The 17,667-nt window shown below is 43.6% G+C and overlaps 3 protein-coding genes across 3 annotated transcripts; all 3 read left to right on the top strand.

Moving 5' to 3' along the window:
• Positions 1-1,626: 1,626 nt before the first annotated feature.
• LOC101407210 (protocadherin beta-13-like) lies at positions 1,627-4,436 on the top strand. The gene has a single exon (XM_087429670.1). The coding sequence runs from the start codon at positions 2,008-2,010 to the stop codon at positions 4,393-4,395; it is 2,388 nt and encodes a 795-aa protein (XP_087285796.1). The 5' UTR covers positions 1,627-2,007; the 3' UTR covers positions 4,396-4,436.
• A 154-nt stretch (positions 4,437-4,590) lies between these two features.
• On the top strand, positions 4,591-9,934 carry LOC106803188 (protocadherin beta-10). Its single transcript, XM_087429669.1, has one exon. It carries the CDS (start codon positions 6,848-6,850, stop codon positions 9,242-9,244), a length of 2,397 nt encoding a protein of 798 aa, XP_087285795.1. The 5' UTR covers positions 4,591-6,847; the 3' UTR covers positions 9,245-9,934.
• A 3,979-nt stretch (positions 9,935-13,913) lies between these two features.
• Positions 13,914-16,858, top strand: LOC101388207 (protocadherin beta-12). The gene has a single exon (XM_004420068.3). The coding sequence runs from the start codon at positions 14,107-14,109 to the stop codon at positions 16,501-16,503; it is 2,397 nt and encodes a 798-aa protein (XP_004420125.1). The 5' UTR covers positions 13,914-14,106; the 3' UTR covers positions 16,504-16,858.
• The last annotated feature ends 809 nt before the right edge of the window (positions 16,859-17,667 follow it).

Below are 17,667 nucleotides of genomic sequence, written 5' to 3'. Positions count from 1 at the left end.
TTCTATTCAATATACTGTAGTGCTGAATTGGGAAAGCATAAGAATAGTTTTATTTATTTATTTTTTTTTTAAAGATTTTTATTTATTTTTTGCCCCCAAAGCCCCAGTACATAGTTGTCTGTCACAGCTGCACATCCTTCTAGTTGCTGTATGTGGGACTCGGCCTCAGGCTGGACAGAGAAGTGGTGCCTTGATGCACACCCGGGATCCGAACCCGGGCCGCCAGCATCGCAGCGCGCGCACTTAACCACCAAGCCACAGGGCCGGCCCAAGAATAGTTTTAAATGTGTAATATAAAGAGAAACAAATTATCATTAGATTACTTAGAGATTCTGGGGAGTTAAGGAGAAGCTTCCTTTCTTATAATCTGGAACTACTTTTTTCTTTAACATTTACTAGATAATTTTTGCAAAGCTTTATTCTGAATATATTATAAGCTAGTGCTGGTAACTCTTAAAATAGTATTATTACTGTGCATTACTAATGGGATATAGTCTAAAGACAAAAACAAATTCACAGCAGTAAAATCTTAAGTTGTTCTCCTAGTGTCAAGATAAAATCATCCAGTTTTTCCAACGAATCAGTGACGTGGGAAAGGGGGAAGAGGGAATTTTATACAATGAAAGAAATTAAGAGACATACCAGCCAAATATAATGCATAGTAGATCTTGATTCAAACAACCATAACAACTTTGAAACGATTGGAGAAATTTGAATATAGATGGATATTAAATAATATTAACCTAATTTCTTAGATGTGGTAATGGCATTGTAGTTGTTTTTTTTTTTTTAATCCTTAAAAGTTAGAGATGTATAATGCAGTATTTATGGGTGAAAATTTAGTTTGGGAAGTGAAAATGTTGGGAAGATAGAGTAAACAATTATGGCAAAATATTGATAATTGTTGAAGCTAGTTATGAGTACTTGGATGTTCTCCATACTATTCTCTTTCTTTATGGGGTTTGATATTTTTCAGGATAAAAGGGTTTTTTTAATTGACATCATAAGAAAAGAAGTGGAGTTAAAACTATGACATCCTTCTGAGGTACTGAATCACCACTACTGCCACAGATTATACCTCTGTTAGACAAACTCTCCAGCCTTACTATTTCATCATTTGACATGGTAACTTCTATCAAAGATAATCCTGCTCGTGCATTCTTCTACCACATGAATCTTGGGTGTTTTTCTAGTCATGACAATGGACTCATGCAAACTCAGCTTCCTGCTGACATCAAATTACATGCCTGGTTTGTGTGTTTATAAGGTTAATCTCTTTTTGCCTCAGTTTCCTCATCTGTAAGGTGGGAAACTTACAGCAGCCCTATGTGGTAGGTACTATTATTATCTCCACTTTACAGATGAGGAAACTGAGGCAAAGGTTAAATAATTTGTCCAAGGTTCATAGCTACTCATTATTCCCATAGTTCATGGCAATAAAAGTATATGATTCTGAAAGTTTTCTATGTTAGTCCAATTACATATATATTTAAAATGTCCTGCATATATTCTTTCTTCTCAGCCACGCTGCTATGTAAGTATTTTCTTTTTGCTCCAAACTCAATTAGCACTATTGAAAGTAGAAAGTCCCTACTAATGTCATTTCTCTTGTGTGGCCCTCAGAGAGTTGTTTGCACCCTAAGATCCGGCGATAATAAAAGTGTTGTAACGTTACATAGCTCCGTGGTACATATAGGCAAGAGTTAGGAATATTGCATCCATTTTGATCCCAGAAAATGTAAGATCCTGTAAGGCCGCGTGGTGGCGCTGCAGGATAAGAAGGTACAAACCGGAACCGCAGCTGCGGCTCCCTTAACTGGCAAACTTACCGGCAGAGCCTAGAAGCCCACGGGAAGCGTGGATGCTGCAGGGGAACTGGGTCCTCTGAAAAGGACAATTCATCGGAGTATTTCTGAGGTATCTTGTGGAATAATCACAGTCTCAGATACTGAGGTCTTTACAGCTCAGCGGAACCATCCTCGCCGGAGGCTATACCAAGTAAGAACAATGGAGGCCAGCAGGAAGCTCATTTGCAGACAAAGGCAAGTCCTTTTCTTCTTTCTCTTCTTGGGTTTATCGCTGGCGGGCACTGAACCTAGACGCTATTCTGTGGTGGAGGAAACGGAAGGGAGTTCTTTTGTAACCAATTTAGCAAAGGACCTGGGTCTGGGGCAAAGGGAACTCTCCAGGCGGGGGGCTAGGGTCATTTCCAAAGGAAACAAAGTGCATTTGCAGCTCGATCAGGAGACCGGGGATTTGCTGCTAAATGAGAAACTGGACCGCGAGGAGCTGTGCGGTCACACAGAGCCCTGTGTGCTGCGCTTCCAGGTGTTGCTAGAGAATCCCTTAGAGTTTTTTCAAGCTGAGCTGCAAGTAATAGACATAAATGACCATGCTCCGGTGTTCCTGGACAGAGATGTGTTGCTCAAGATAGCAGAGAGCAGTCCTCCTGGGACGACGTTTCCTCTGAAGAATGCTCAGGATGAGGACGTAGGCCAAAATAATGTTGAGAACTATATAATCAGTCCCAACTCCTATTTTCGGGTCCTCACCCGCAAACGCAACGATGAAAGGAAATATCCCGAGCTGGTGCTGGACAAAGCTCTAGATCGTGAGGAGGAACCCGAGCTCAGGTTAACCCTCACCGCTCAGGATGGAGGCTCTCCACCCCGGTCTGGCACCGCCCAGGTCTACATCGAAGTCGTGGACGTCAACGATAACGCCCCTGAATTTGAGCAGCCTTTCTATAGGGTGCAGATCCCTGAGGACAGTCGCGTAGGTTTCCTGATTGTCACAGTCACTGCTACGGATGCAGACACAGGAGTCAACGGGGAGATTTCCTATTCACTTTTCCAGGCTTCAGAAGAGATTAGCAAAACCTTTGAGATCAACCCCAAAACAGGAGAAATTCGACTGAAAAACCAACTTGATTTCGAAACTGTTCAGTCCTATGAGGTCAATATCGAGGCCAGAGATGCTGGAAGCTTTTCTGGAAAATGCACCGTTCTGACTCAAGTCATGGATGTGAACGACAATGCCCCAGAAGTCACTTTGTCTGCATTTACTGGACAGATCCCTGAGAACTTCCCTGAGACTGTGGTTGCAGTTTTTAGTGTTTCGGATCTTGATTCAGAAGAAAACGGGAAAATAAGTTGCTCCATTCAGGACGATTTACCCTTTTTCCTGAAATCTTCCCTGGAAAACTTTTACACCCTAGTAACAGAGAAACCTCTGGACAGAGAGACCAGAGACCAATACAATATCACCATCACTGTCACTGATTTGGGGTCCCCTAGACTGAAAACACAGCTCAACATAACCGTGCTGGTCTCCGACGTCAATGACAACGCCCCCGCCTTCACCCAAACCTCCTACACCCTGCGGGTCCGCGAGAACAACAGCCCCGCCCTGCACATCGGCAGCGTCAGCGCCACAGACGCAGACGCAGGCGCCAACGCCCAGGTCACCTACTCGCTGCTGCCGCCCCACGACCCGCACCTGCCCCTCGCCTCCCTCGTGTCCATCAACGCGGACAACGGGCACCTGTTCGCCCTGCGGTCCCTGGACTACGAGGCCCTGCAGGCCTTCGAGTTCGGCGTGGGCGCCACAGACCGAGGCTCGCCGGCGCTGAGCAGCCAGGCGCTGGTGCGCGTGCTGGTGCTGGACGACAACGACAACTCGCCCTTCGTGCTCTACCCGCTGCAGAACGGCTCGGCGCCCTGCACCGAGCTGGTGCCCAGGGCGGCCGAGGCGGGCTACCTGGTGAGCAAGGTGGTGGCGGTGGACGGCGACTCGGGCCAGAACGCCTGGCTGTCGTACCAGCTGCTCAAGGCCACGGAGCCCGGGCTGTTCGGCGTGTGGGCGCACAACGGCGAGGTGCGCACGGCCAGGCCGCCGAGCGGGCGCGGCGCGCCCAAGCACAGGCTGCTGGTGCTGGTCAAGGACAACGGCGAGCCGCCGCGCTCGGCCAGCGTCACGCTGCACGTGCTGCTGGTGGACGGCTTCTCGCAGCCCTACCTGCCGCTGCCGGAGGCGGCGGCCGAGCAGGCGCAGGCCGACCCGCTCACCGTCTACTTGGTCATCGCCCTGGCCGCGGTGTCGTCGCTCTTCCTCTTCTCGGTGCTCGCGTTCATCGCGGTGCGGCTGTGCGGGAGGAGCAGGGCCGCCTCGCTGGGTCGCTGCTCGGTGCCTGAGGGCCACTTTCCGGGCCACCTGGTGGACGTCGGCGGAACTGGGACCTTGTCCCAGAGCTACCAGTATGAGGTGTGTCTGAGGGGAGGCTCTGGGACCAGCGAGTTCAAGTTTCTCAAACCAGTTATCCCCAATCTCTCCTTCCAGGGCACAGGGAGGGAAGTGGAAGAAAATCCCTCCTTTCGGAATAGCTTTGTGATGTAATTAATGATAGGAACCTGTTTAATAAACACATTTCCTTCTAATATTTTTTTGTTGAATAATTTTTTTGTCCACCACCACCAATAAGGTGCTATTTACTTTTCTCTATTTGATTCATCCTCAATTTCCAATTTTATGCTTAACTTCACAATTTTCCTTTTCTTCACATTTTAGCCCACTGAAGTATTTCTTACTAGAATGCCAGAGTGAAATAAGCTTGATCTTCAAAGTTGATATTTTTTAAATTAAAAAATTTTTTTTCCAATTTATAAATCTCTTTACTTTGTAGTTACATTTTTTCATTTTAGTTCTTTTTGGTAGAAATTCTTCAATAATTAAAATAATCTGCATGTGATCTGTATATTCACTGTTTGATATTTCTTCCATTTTCCTTTCAAAACTGATATTTTTGTTGGTTTGTCAACCTTCATTTTCATTACAGCAGTTTTCTTAAACTATGTTACTTTTTTAAAAGTTCTCTTTCCCTGTAATGGTATCTGCCTGTTTAAAATATAATATTTCTGTTGTATGATATGATAAAATAAACCTCTAATCATCCTTATCTGAAAATAAGAGGAAACATTATTGTAAGATATTGAGTGCGTGTATATGTGTTTAAGTTTGGAGACAAAAAAGCAAAGTTTAGTCATTCTGTAGTATGTAGAAATATTTAATAATTTGTTGCTTTTAATTCTGGATGAAAAAATCAGAAGTCCCTATTAAGTTTTTAATGGCTAACAATGCAATCCTGTTCAGTTGAAAAAACAATAGAAGTCATCAAGCAGAGGTTCATATGGTGTGGCTTTTATATTCAACAATTAGAGTGTTTTGGTAGTATCTAGCCATTTCCCTGTACAATATCCATCAATCTAATCTGTATCCCTTGCTTATTATGGAAAAAGTAGAGCTCCTTTCTAGATATTAGGCCTTTGAATAAAATTCTATATGAGGCAGATGTTATAATGCCGTTCTTATTTTCAGCAGTGTTAGCATAGGCTTTAGTGTGGTCCGTTCTTTTTCTCCCTTCATTTGGTGCAGAGAAATTAGATCCCATTCAAATTAATTGAGGGAACTTACAATGAAGGTCAGTCCTTTCTTTAATTCTGCAAGTAATTTTAAAGCTAATATAAGAAAAACAAAGACATATTAAAGAAAAGGAACAGAAATTGCATAGAATGACTAAATGAAAAAATATGATTTTCAGGGGCCGGCCCAGTGGCATAGTGGTTAAGTGCGAGCACTCTGCTGTGGCGGCCGGGGAGTTAGCAGGTTCAGATCCTGGTGGAGCACCTACGCACCACTTGTCAAGCCATGCTATGGTGGCGTCTCATAGGAAGTAGAGGAAGATGGGCACGGATGTTAGCCCAGAGCCAATCTTCCTCAGCAAAAAGAGGAGGATTGGCATTGGATGTTAGCTCAGTGCTGATCTTCCTCACAAAAAAAAAATGCGATTTTCAGAGGGTAAGGATTTAAAGGCACTGAAAATTTTTTCATATTCTACTCACTAGAGCTTATTTGTGCATGTCTTAATACAGCAAGCATTTAGTGAGTGTCTGATTTGCCAACCAAAGATAACTAAGACATTGTTTCTGTCCTTAAGTAGGTCACATATTGAAGAAAGGACAGATTGGCATGAAACAGGAAGCAATAATATTTACAGTGCAATTATACAAGCTTTTATGGAAAAACAGAGGAGGGACAGCCTAAATGCTTCTTTCTGGATTATACAGTGATGATTCTATTTAGGCAACATAATTAGATTTTGAGGAAATGTGTCAAAGAAGGTGTGAAACAAGTTACTTTTGTCAGTTTTTGGTGTTCCTATGCCCAATGTTTCTGGAAAAGTCAAGTCTATTATTTTGGTGGTCTCAGAGGTCACTACGTTTTCCCTTGGGTTCCTGACATTGTATGGAGTAGTCTCAGGTGTGAAAGGCCTAGTACAGAACTAAATCTAGCCCAACGATGTGGACAGAGTTAACTGCTAGAAACATCTTTTCCCAACTGTTGAATTTTTAACTTTCCCCATGAAACAGTGAAAAATTTCAACAATGTGTACAGTTCTCTAGCTCCACATTATTTTTTTTTACAAAACAAACAAAAGAAAAGACAAATGAAATATTTAAATGAGCCACTAAAGAACAAATTTATAAATAGATACACATTCACAAATTGGATACAACAATTTGAGTCTGCTGGAGGCCACGCGGTGGCGCTGCAGGCTAAAGAGACCGGGTTAAAAACTGAACTGAGAATACTGCGGATGTCACTAACAAAAAAGGAAGATCGAGCGGCAGGTAGGCTGGGAGAAAAGCTGTAGCGGCCCAAGATTGGGAAGGAAAAAAATCCAGACGCCTGCTACTAAATATCGTAGGTCTTGGATTTTCTTCTGCTGTTTCTTTACACTGGGATCTGCGATTGTGACCAATATTGAGGAAAGACGTGTTCAGAGGAAGCTATGGAGGCTGGAGGGTTGTGCTTCCCAAGACAAAGGCAAGTCCTGTTTCTCTTTCTGTTTTGGGGAGTATCCTCGGCAGGTTCTGGGTTTGGACGGTACTCGGTGATGGAGGAAACAGAGAGAGGATCGTTTGTGGTCAATCTGGCAAAGGATCTGGGGCTAGGGGACCAGGAGCTGGTTGCAAGGGGAGCCCGGGTGGTCTCTGATGATAACAAACAACACTTGCTCCTGGATTCTCAGACTGGGAATTTGCTCACAAATGAGAAACTGGACCGAGAGAAGCTGTGTGGCCCTACAGAGCCCTGTATGCTGTATTTCCAAATTTTAATGGATAACCCCTTTCAGATTTACCGGGCTGAGCTGAGGGTGAGAGACATAAATGATCATTCACCAGTGTTTCGGAACAAAGAGATGGTCTTAAAAATACTAGAAAATACAGCTGAAGGGACAGCATTTCGACTAGAAAGAGCACAGGATGCAGATAGAGGACTTAATGGTATCCAAAACTACACCATCAACCCCAACTCTTTTTTCCATATTAAAATTAGTGACAACGATGAAGGCGTGATATATCCAGAGCTAATGTTGGACAAGGCGCTGGATCGGGAGAAGCAGCAAGAGCTCAGGTTAACACTCACTGCACTGGATGGCGGGTCTCCACCCAGATCTGGGACTGCCACTATACACATTGTGATCCTGGACATCAATGACAATGCCCCTCAGTTTTCTCAGGCAACCTACGTGACCCAGGCTCTGGAGAACAGCCCAGTAGGGTCTCTTATTGCTAAAGTCTCTGCAGGAGATGTAGACTCTGGAGTGAATGCAGATATATCCTATTCATTTTTTGATGCTTCTGAAGATGTTCGAACAACCTTTCAAATCAATCCATTTTCTGGGGAAATCATTCTCAGAGTGTTGCTTGATTATGAGCTAGAAAGGTCTTACAAAATAAATATACAGGCAATTGATGGTGGGGGCCTTTCTGCAAGATGTACAGTTTTGGTTGAGGTTTTGGACACCAATGACAATCCCCCTGAACTGATCATGTCATCACTTTCCAACTCTGTTGCTGAGAACTCTCCTGAGACAACAGTGGCTGTTTTTAGGATTAAAGACAGAGACTCTGGAGAAAACGGAAAGATGGTTTGCTACATTCAAGATAATCTGCCGTTTCTTCTGAGACCCTCTATGGAGAATTTTTACATCCTAATGACAAAAGGAGCCCTGGACAGGGAAAGACAAGCCGAGTACAACATCACCATCACCGTCACCGACATGGGATCCCCCAGGCTGAAAACCCAGCACAACATAACCCTGCTGGTCTCCGACGTCAATGACAACGCCCCCGCCTTCACCCAAACCTCCTACACCCTGCGGGTCCGCGAGAACAACAGCCCCGCCCTGCACATCGGCAGCGTCAGCGCCACAGACGCAGACGCAGGCGCCAACGCCCAGGTCACCTACTCGCTGCTGCCGCCCCACGACCCGCACCTGCCCCTCGCCTCCCTCGTGTCCATCAACGCGGACAACGGGCACCTGTTCGCCCTGCGGTCCCTGGACTACGAGGCCCTGCAGGCCTTCGAGTTCGGCGTGGGCGCCACAGACCGAGGCTCGCCGGCGCTGAGCAGCCAGGCGCTGGTGCGCGTGCTGGTGCTGGACGACAACGACAACTCGCCCTTCGTGCTCTACCCGCTGCAGAACGGCTCGGCGCCCTGCACCGAGCTGGTGCCCAGGGCGGCTGAGGCGGGCTACCTGGTGAGCAAGGTGGTGGCGGTGGACGGCGACTCGGGCCAGAACGCCTGGCTGTCGTACCAGCTGCTCAAGGCCACGGAGCCCGGGCTGTTCGGCGTGTGGGCGCACAACGGCGAGGTGCGCACGGCCAGGCCGCCGAGCGAGCGCGACGCGCCCAAGCACAGGCTGCTGGTGCTGGTCAAGGACAACGGCGAGCCGCCGCGCTCGGCCAGCGTCACGCTGCACGTGCTGCTGGTGGACGGCTTCTCGCAGCCCTACCTGCCGCTGCCGGAGGCGGCGGCCGAGCAGGCGCAGGCCGACCCGCTCACCGTCTACTTGGTCATCGCCCTGGCCGCGGTGTCGTCGCTCTTCCTCTTCTCGGTGCTCGCGTTCATCGCGGTGCGGCTGTGCAGGAGGAGCAGGGCCGCCTCGCTGGGTCGCTGCTCGGTGCCTGAGGGCCACTTTCCGGGCCACCTGGTGGACGTCACCGGTACTGGGACCCTGTCCCAGAGCTACCAGTATGAGGTGTGTCTGACCGGAGGTACTGGGACAAATGAGTTCAAGTTCCTGAAGCCGATTCTCCCCAATATCCAGGCACAGGACCCTGGGAGGAATAGTGAAGAAAATCCCTCCTTGCGAAATAGCTTTGGATTTAATTTTCAGTAAGTTTTTTTTATATATATTTTCATGTACTTTTGAAGTGTTATATAACCATGTCAATATTAGTGTAGTTTTAAAACTCCAAGTTAAATTACTATGCAACTTCAAGCCTAATCTTAAAGTTCTGTATATCTGTGTTTTTACAATGTTACTTCATCCTTTTTTGCATTAATCAGCAGTTAGTTTTCATTAGTACCCATTTCTAAATAATAGTTTTAAGGTTTAATCCTTTCAATATGGACAAAGTTTTAGTTATTTCTCATTCTAGAAAACTAAGGTTTTGATTTTTCTCCTAGTATTTTTCATAGTCTGCATCTTATGATCTTATCCACCTGTCTGTTTTACTTCCTTCATGTAAGAAGGCATACCTGCACTTCTGATCGTATTCTAACATTCTGTTTAATCTCGTTGAAAAAATATTATCTAGTTCTAAATCACAGCATTTAAAAAGAAATATTTCTCTAGTACTCTGCTCTTGAGAAAATGAAACATCATTTTGTGAGTGACAGTGTACTCCAATACTATATGTGTGTTCATATTATTATTTCATTTCCTTTAAATACACTCCTCTTACTCAGTTAATATTTTGTAATGTCCACTTTTGCTGATGTATAAAACAGATAATGTCTTATAATTCAAACAAAATGTAATAACCTGCATGAAAAGGAATATAAATAAAAACATTTTGAAAATTTGTGAGAATATTGGTGGCCCTTTGTAAAGATATTCATTTTTCATTTTATTTTGTAAATTTATTTTAATTACTACCAAATTAAAAATCAAAATGAACTAAAAAATTATAAAGAAAAACAAGATTCTTCAATCTCCAGCCTCCTCCTACTAGTGGTTTCTCTAGAATTGATCTCAATATTTCTAATATGTTTATACTGCTATCCCTTGACATTGAGTTTTATATATTAATCACTTCTGCTTATGATAAAAAAGGATTTAACTTTTTTACTTTCCAACTAACAAACACACATACAAACATTGCACATTTCCTTTATCCTATTTTCCCAATAGAATTGTCATCGATTTTTTTAAGTTAAACCAGTAGTTTTTGTCCATATTGCTAAGATTACTTCAAAATATACGTTAGTGTTGTATGATTACATTTCCTTTCTTGAAAAACAACTTTCCTAGAGCTGATAATTGTTGTTTTTACTTCCATCATTTTCTATCTACTGCTATTGATTTCTCACATTGTCTCTCATTTAAATATTAATCTTTCTCCTTAGATATTAAAAAATGTCAGATATCTATCAATTATATTTATTTCCTGGAGATCTTTCACCCAGATCCCTCCATATCTCTGCTTCATTTACACTAGTTGATCTATAGGCTGTCCCCCTATCACTTTTATTTCTTTAATACTTTCCTGTGTTAGTCCCCTTTTACAAGATCCAGTATATTCTTCTTTCTTGGTTTACTCCCTTCTTTAGCTCACATACATCTCTCAATACCTTCATAAAAATGGATCCAGAGGAGGTAACATTTTTTGACAACTTGCCTTGTGAAGGTATCTTCATTTTCTTTTCATTTGATTGACCATTTGACTGGGTATAAAATTCTAGGTTGATTTTTTTCAACGTAGAATTTCCTCAGATTTTTCCCTCAGATTTTGAAAGCAGTGTTCCTTTTGATTGCATATAGAGCTGCTGTTCAGGGGACGGATTCCACTCTGATTCCTATCTCTGTTAATCTCACCCCTTTTTTTTCATTGTGAAACCATTGGAAATTTTTTCCTGGTATTCTGAAAACACTTTAGTTTCTGCTATTTATTTATTTATTAATCTGCTTACATGGGTGTACCCTATTAGCATTTAGACTCTTACTTTCAGTTAAGAGAAAATTTTCTTGTTATATTTCTTCATAATTTCTCCCTTGAATTTTGTACATTCTTACTCTAACCAGAATCCCATTAGTTAAATATTGACTCTCTTGGATTGATTCTCTAAGACTCTAATTTTTTTTCCTTTCTTATTTTCTCATTGTCTCTTGTTCTACTTTTTGGGCAATTTATTTTATCATCCAATCTTTATATTTAAGTTTTACTTTCTGGTTGACAAATATTTATTTTTAAGAGCTCTTTTGGTTCTCTGAGGGTTTTTCATAGCATCTTGTTATAGATTTGTAAATGTAATATCTTGTCTCATCTATAATCTATTCTTTTGAAATGCATTATGCAGTAAAAACTACATTATACTTATTTTAAAAATGAGAGTGAGTCACAAAGAAGTTAAGAACTTGTCCAAGGTTATATAGCTAATAAGGGGCACTTAAGCCCTAATCTATTCTTCATCTTACAATAAGAATATATACTTCACATGGTTACTGTTAAGATTAAATGGCTAAACACATATGGCACTTAGAACAATGGGTAGCACAGAGTAAATACTCAATAAGTATTAGCTCTTATTATATTTTACTGCTCTGGGGATATTGATCAGACATTTTTAAAGACTTTCTTCTGTTTTCTCTATTATATCTGTTTCCTCCTATTCCTTTAGTTTTGTTTTTTTGGTGGTGGTCATTTTGGCCTTTCTGTGTCATGTTGTAGGTATTTCCTCAAATATCTTGTGATCCTTGGCTATCTTCTCATATTTAAGAATGGTGAGATATCATAGTGCTGACAGTCAGCTCTTTGTGAGTACATGAGACCTGTTGATGGCAGGGCTTCACTGTAACGTAACCATGCTAGGATAGGACTATTTCCGTGGGACACCCCCAAATATCAGTATGTGTAAGTATTTATCTGAGCCTTTCATATTCTCCAGGTTAGAATTCTACAATATTTTCTGTGTGAGGGAGAGTTAGGGAGGGGCTCAGGCATTTCCCTTGTGTCCTACAATCAGAAATTACTGCATAGGAAGGGGCTAGACTTCTCACCCTTCAGGATGCAAAATTTTGCTTAATCTTGCTGTTTTTGTTTTCACACCTCACACTTGCTCTCAGCTCTGCCTAGGGTCTCCAAAACTAGAGATAATCCCATTTAATTTCTCCATAGAATAAACTTTTCATTCGGAGACTCTGAGTTACGTTCCTATCTATGAAGGATGATGAAAGGATCCGAGAATTCAACTCTCCTATATCCACACTGTCAACTAATAACTTCTTTTTTAGTCTTTAACTGACTTTAGTCTTTTTATGTACTTGGTTCCTCCAAATCTTGTACCTAAATGGAACTATGTGGGACAAGCCCATCAGTTTCTTGTCAATGTCTCCAATGCAGAAACTTTAGACATTTCTTGGAACTGCTAACTCAATTGCTCTCCCATCTGCTTTCTTTCATCAAAAATATGTGTTCACTTGTGCATTCTTAGTCTTTATGAGTTCATACCATTTTCATCATTTTTCTCGGTATCAGAAAAATCATTTTAGTGGGTATTTTAAAAGGAGGGAGGATAAAAGTAGACAATCCATCTACTTTTCAATGCCTACCCTTTTGTAGTGATCGATTTTTTAACCATATATCTGGCTTACATTTTTAAGAATATAATTTGAACTTAACATTCTAAAAATGCAAACTTGTTAGATCCCACCTCCATCCATTCTTGAGAGCACTTTTGAGACCTCACATCATCGGTGAGCTCCTAGCATCTGTTCCAATCTCCCCCATTATGTAGCAACCATGCACTTTGGTTAGGACTGAAACCACCAAAGCTTAAGAGGTGGTTCCAGACAGGATTAAAACTAAGCAAGGGCCAAAGATAGATCTTCAGATTCTGGGACTAAAATCTCTGCCTATAATTCTATACCTCTTGAAACAATGATTACTTCAGTAGCAGGTATGTGATCTTAGTTGCTGTAATCAGAGTAAACTAAGTTTTTGTTCTATGATTGGGAAAGAGACTCTTTCTCACTCTCTCCTGCTGGGCTGAAAGAGAAAGCAGATGACCATAGCTGTAGCTGAAATAAATCTTGGGAGCCTGAGGGAAGCCAGCTTTAGGAGTAAGCCTGCTTTAAATGAAGCTAACATGTTTGTGTTTGTGCATTTATTAAATTTTGGGGGGGAAATTATGAGAAACTGGAACTAAATTTTGGATTTACATAATGTATTCCACCTCCGCATCTTCATTTTTCTCCCAGTTTGCAGTTCATTGTTATCAAGGAAATCTACAGAAATGCCTTTTTGTGCTATAACAACTATCTATATATGTTCTATCTCATGGCTAATGCAGTTTCATATCCTCTGAGAAGACTGAAATGACTCAGGTACACCTTCCCTTTCCTTTGCCACCTAAAGAAGGCCAAGTAGTGATGGGATTTTGCTCAGTTTAACAGTCATTTATACTCTCCTTATTTCAGGTTTTCAATCTTCTCAGAAAGAGTACAGGCTCCTGGGTGCCAGGAATCACTTCTTGTATTTCTGTACTCACTACAGCTGAGCACTTCGGTTGTGCAGCGAGTGGGGAGGGATACTTAAATGCTTTAAAACAAATACTAACAGCATCAGAAACTATAAAGAGTATAAAAACAATTCTTATGGAAGATAGAATATATTTGTAATCACTTAAGCACAATGAATAAATATTTGTTTCTGAAGGACATTTATGTGAATGGAATTGAGGTAGCTTTCACCAAACCCTGAAAATTGTGGAGACGCATGGTGGCGCTGCAGGATAATATCGCCGAGGGGAAAAAAAAAAAAAACACCTATGCTGGATGATGTTCCGGACTCTCTTACCCAGTGCACACAGGGATTTGGGGAGACAGAAAGAACAAGGCTTCAAGGGGCGAACTAGAAGCTATTCAACGGGGTTAAAATCCTTAGGTCTCTGAAGATTTGGTGGACATAACAGGCACGTTTCCCAGAACTGCAAAGTGGAGCTGAAGCGATCCTGCAGGAAGCTTTTGGGAAAGGAGCTATGGAGCACGGAGGGGCAAGCACTCTGCGGATAAGGCAAGTCCTGCTTCTCTTTGTTTTGCTGGGAATGTCTCAGGCCGGCTCCGAGTCTGGGCGCTTTTCGGTGGCAGAGGAGATGCAGAGCGGGAGCTTTGTAGGCAATTTGGCAAAAGAGCTGGGACTGCAAATGGGTGAGCTCTTCTCCAGGGGGGCTCGGGTGGTCTCTAATGATAACAAACAGCGTTTGCAGCTGGACGTAAACACGGGGAATTTGCTCTTAAGCGAAGCGCTAGACCGGGAGGAGCTCTGTGGCTCCACCGAGCCCTGTGTGCTGCATTTCCAGGTATTAATGAAAAACCCCTTGCAGTTTTTACGGATTGAGCTCCAGGTGAGGGATATAAATGACCACTCGCCCGTCTTCTTAGAAAAAGAAATGCTCCTAGAAATCCCAGAGAATAGTCCTGTCGGTGCCGTGTTCTTACTAGAAAGTGCGAAGGATTTAGATGTAGGAATGAACAGTATAAAAAACTACACAATAAGCCCCAACTCTCATTTCCACGTCAAAATGAGAGTCAATCCAGACAATAGGAAATACCCAGAGTTAGTTCTGGACAAGGCACTGGATTATGAAGAGCAGTCCGAGCTCAGTTTCATCCTCACTGCTCTGGATGGCGGGTCCCCGCCCAGGTCCGGGACTGCCTCTGTTCGTGTGGTGGTCGGGGACACTAATGACAACTCCCCTGAGTTTGAGCAGCCATTTTATGAGGTGAGGATTCCAGAAAATAGCGTGCTAGGCTCACTGGTTGTCACCGTCTCAGCTTGGGATTTAGACTCGGGAAAAAATGGGGAAATATCATATACTTTTTCCCATGCCTCAGAAGAGATTCGCAAGACATTTGAAATTAATCAAAAGTCTGGAGAAGTGAGTTTAACGGCATCCTTGGATTTTGAAACAATTGAATCATACTCAGTAATCATTCAAGCCACAGATGGTGGAGGCCTTTTTGGAAAAGCAACAGTCAGAATTGAGGTGATGGATGTGAATGACAATGCTCCTGAAGTCACTGTGTCGTCAATTACCAGTCCAATCCCAGAAAATTTGCCTGAGACTGTGGTTATGGTTTTTAGTATCCGAGACAAAGACTCTGGGGACAACGGGATGATGATTTGTTCTATCCCAGAAGATCTCCCATTCACGCTAAAATCTTCAGTTGAGAATTACTACACATTGGAAACGGAGAGCCCACTAGACAGAGAAAGCAGAGCCCAGTACAACATTACCATCACCGTCACCGACATGGGATCCCCCAGGCTGAAAACCCAGCACAACATAACCCTGCTGGTCTCCGACGTCAATGACAACGCCCCCGCCTTCACCCAAACCTCCTACACCCTGCGGGTCCGCGAGAACAACAGCCCCGCCCTGCACATCGGCAGCGTCAGCGCCACAGACGCAGACGCAGGCGCCAACGCCCAGGTCACCTACTCGCTGCTGCCGCCCCACGACCCGCACCTGCCCCTCGCCTCCCTCGTGTCCATCAACGCGGACAACGGGCACCTGTTCGCCCTGCGGTCCCTGGACTACGAAGCCCTGCAGGCCTTCGAGTTCGGCGTGGGCGCCACAGACCGAGGCTCGCCGGCGCTGAGCAGCCAGGCGCTGGTGCGCGTGCTGGTGCTGGACGACAACGACAACTCGCCCTTCGTGCTCTACCCGCTGCAGAACGGCTCGGCGCCCTGCACCGAGCTGGTGCCCAGGGCGGCCGAGGCGGGCTACCTGGTGAGCAAGGTGGTGGCGGTGGACGGCGACTCGGGCCAGAACGCCTGGCTGTCGTACCAGCTGCTCAAGGCCACGGAGCCCGGGCTGTTCGGCGTGTGGGCGCACAACGGCGAGGTGCGCACGGCCAGGCCGCCGAGCGAGCGCGACGCGCCCAAGCACAGGCTGCTGGTGCTGGTCAAGGACAACGGCGAGCCGCCGCGCTCGGCCAGCGTCACGCTGCACGTGCTGCTGGTGGACGGCTTCTCGCAGCCCTACCTGCCGCTGCCGGAGGCGGCGGCCGAGCAGGCGCAGGCCGACCCGCTCACCGTCTACTTGGTCATCGCCCTGGCCGCGGTGTCGTCGCTCTTCCTCTTCTCGGTGCTCGCGTTCATCGCGGTGCGGCTGTGCGGGAGGAGCAGGGCCGCCTCGCTGGGTCGCTGCTCGGTGCCTGAGGGCCACTTTCCGGGCCACCTGGTGGACGTCGGCGGAACTGGGACCCTGTCCCAGAGCCACCAGTATGAGGTGTGTCTCACCGGAGGTACTGGGACAAATGAGTTCAAATTTTTGAAGCCCCTTATCCCCAACCTCGCACCCCACTGCCCTGGGAAAGAAATAGAGGAAAATCCCACCTTCCACAATAGCTTTGGGTTCAATATTCAGTGATCACAATTAATTTTTATATTCCATATGTATTTTGTTTTGTGCTGCTTATTTTCGAAGTTATTTTCCCCAAATTATGTGTATTTTAAATCGTACTGACGTTACTTTTGTATTTTAGCATGTTCTACCCACCTTTACTTTTAAGTGAATGTTTATCTGTATTTGTAGTTGTAATAAGATGGTAATTTATCCTCTAACCCAAGAGGTCTTAATTTGTAATGAATTTGCCTCTTTAAATAACACCACCAAATCACTTTTTTCCACGGCCTTCTCTCCAATCGAACTTTCTCCCACAGTTATGCTTATGGTAAAATAAAGCAGACCACTTTCAAAGTATTTCAAGTGTTCAAGTATTTCGTCATTTGATTCTTTTCTGCATTTTTTCTTGTGGTTTAATAATGATTGCTATTCAGAAATGTCATTTTTCTTTCTTTAAATTCACTGAATTTTTTAGTTAACATTTAAAAATATTTATTACTGTAGAAAATACACCTGAAAAATCACGTCCTATGATACAACCATAAGTGTAATCACTTTGTTAGAAAGGACCAGAAGGCAATTTTCTTAGCATTCTTCCTTATTCATCCTGGAGAGTGATTGTGAAGGCACATTAATATTGTGGCCACCCACAGATTCTTGTAATATGAAATTATGATTCCAGATGTCTCATTAATGTTATAAAGCTGTAATGCAATGCAGTTGAATGCAGGCACCTGAATAATGATTTGTATAACATAAGTGGACTTGTGTGCTAATGTGTATAATTTTTTGCCTCCTGTGTTCTCCTAGAATTTAATATATATACACTGGGCACTAATTTTCAAACTTTTAAAAAATTCACAGAAAAATTATGTTGTCTATCATGTTATGTAACATACAAACATAATAGAAAGAAATGTTTTGTGAACAATGCTTAGCTTTTGGGGGGATGCAATCTAAAATTGCCTATGTTATTCCATTCTATTTAATTTTTAAAATGTGGTCATGATCCACTAAATTGATTTCATGACCTACTAATGGGTAGCAATCCAAGGTTGGAAAACTACTTTTCTCGTAGATATATGTAGAGCATTGAGAAGTATCAAAAGATTGTCCTGTAAGGTTCTAATTTTTTAAAAATTTCAAACCATTGTAAAAGGAAGTTTTGTCTCATGCTGCACAAGCATG

This window comes from Ceratotherium simum, chromosome 4 (assembly GCF_057802395.1).
Source record: "Ceratotherium simum simum isolate JZ-2026a chromosome 4, ASM5780239v1, whole genome shotgun sequence".
Taxonomy (NCBI): domain Eukaryota; kingdom Metazoa; phylum Chordata; class Mammalia; order Perissodactyla; family Rhinocerotidae; genus Ceratotherium; species Ceratotherium simum.
The sequence above is the reverse complement of the archived record's forward strand: the minus strand, read 5'-3'. Positions and strand labels throughout refer to the sequence as shown.

Excerpts from the sequence above, each read along its gene's own strand:
- LOC101388207 (XM_004420068.3), top strand. The coding sequence starts at position 14,107 with ATGGAGCACGGAGGGGCAAGCACTCTGCGGATAAGGCAAGTCCTGCTT.
- LOC101407210 (XM_087429670.1), top strand. The coding sequence starts at position 2,008 with ATGGAGGCCAGCAGGAAGCTCATTTGCAGACAAAGGCAAGTCCTTTTC.
- LOC106803188 (XM_087429669.1), top strand. The coding sequence starts at position 6,848 with ATGGAGGCTGGAGGGTTGTGCTTCCCAAGACAAAGGCAAGTCCTGTTT.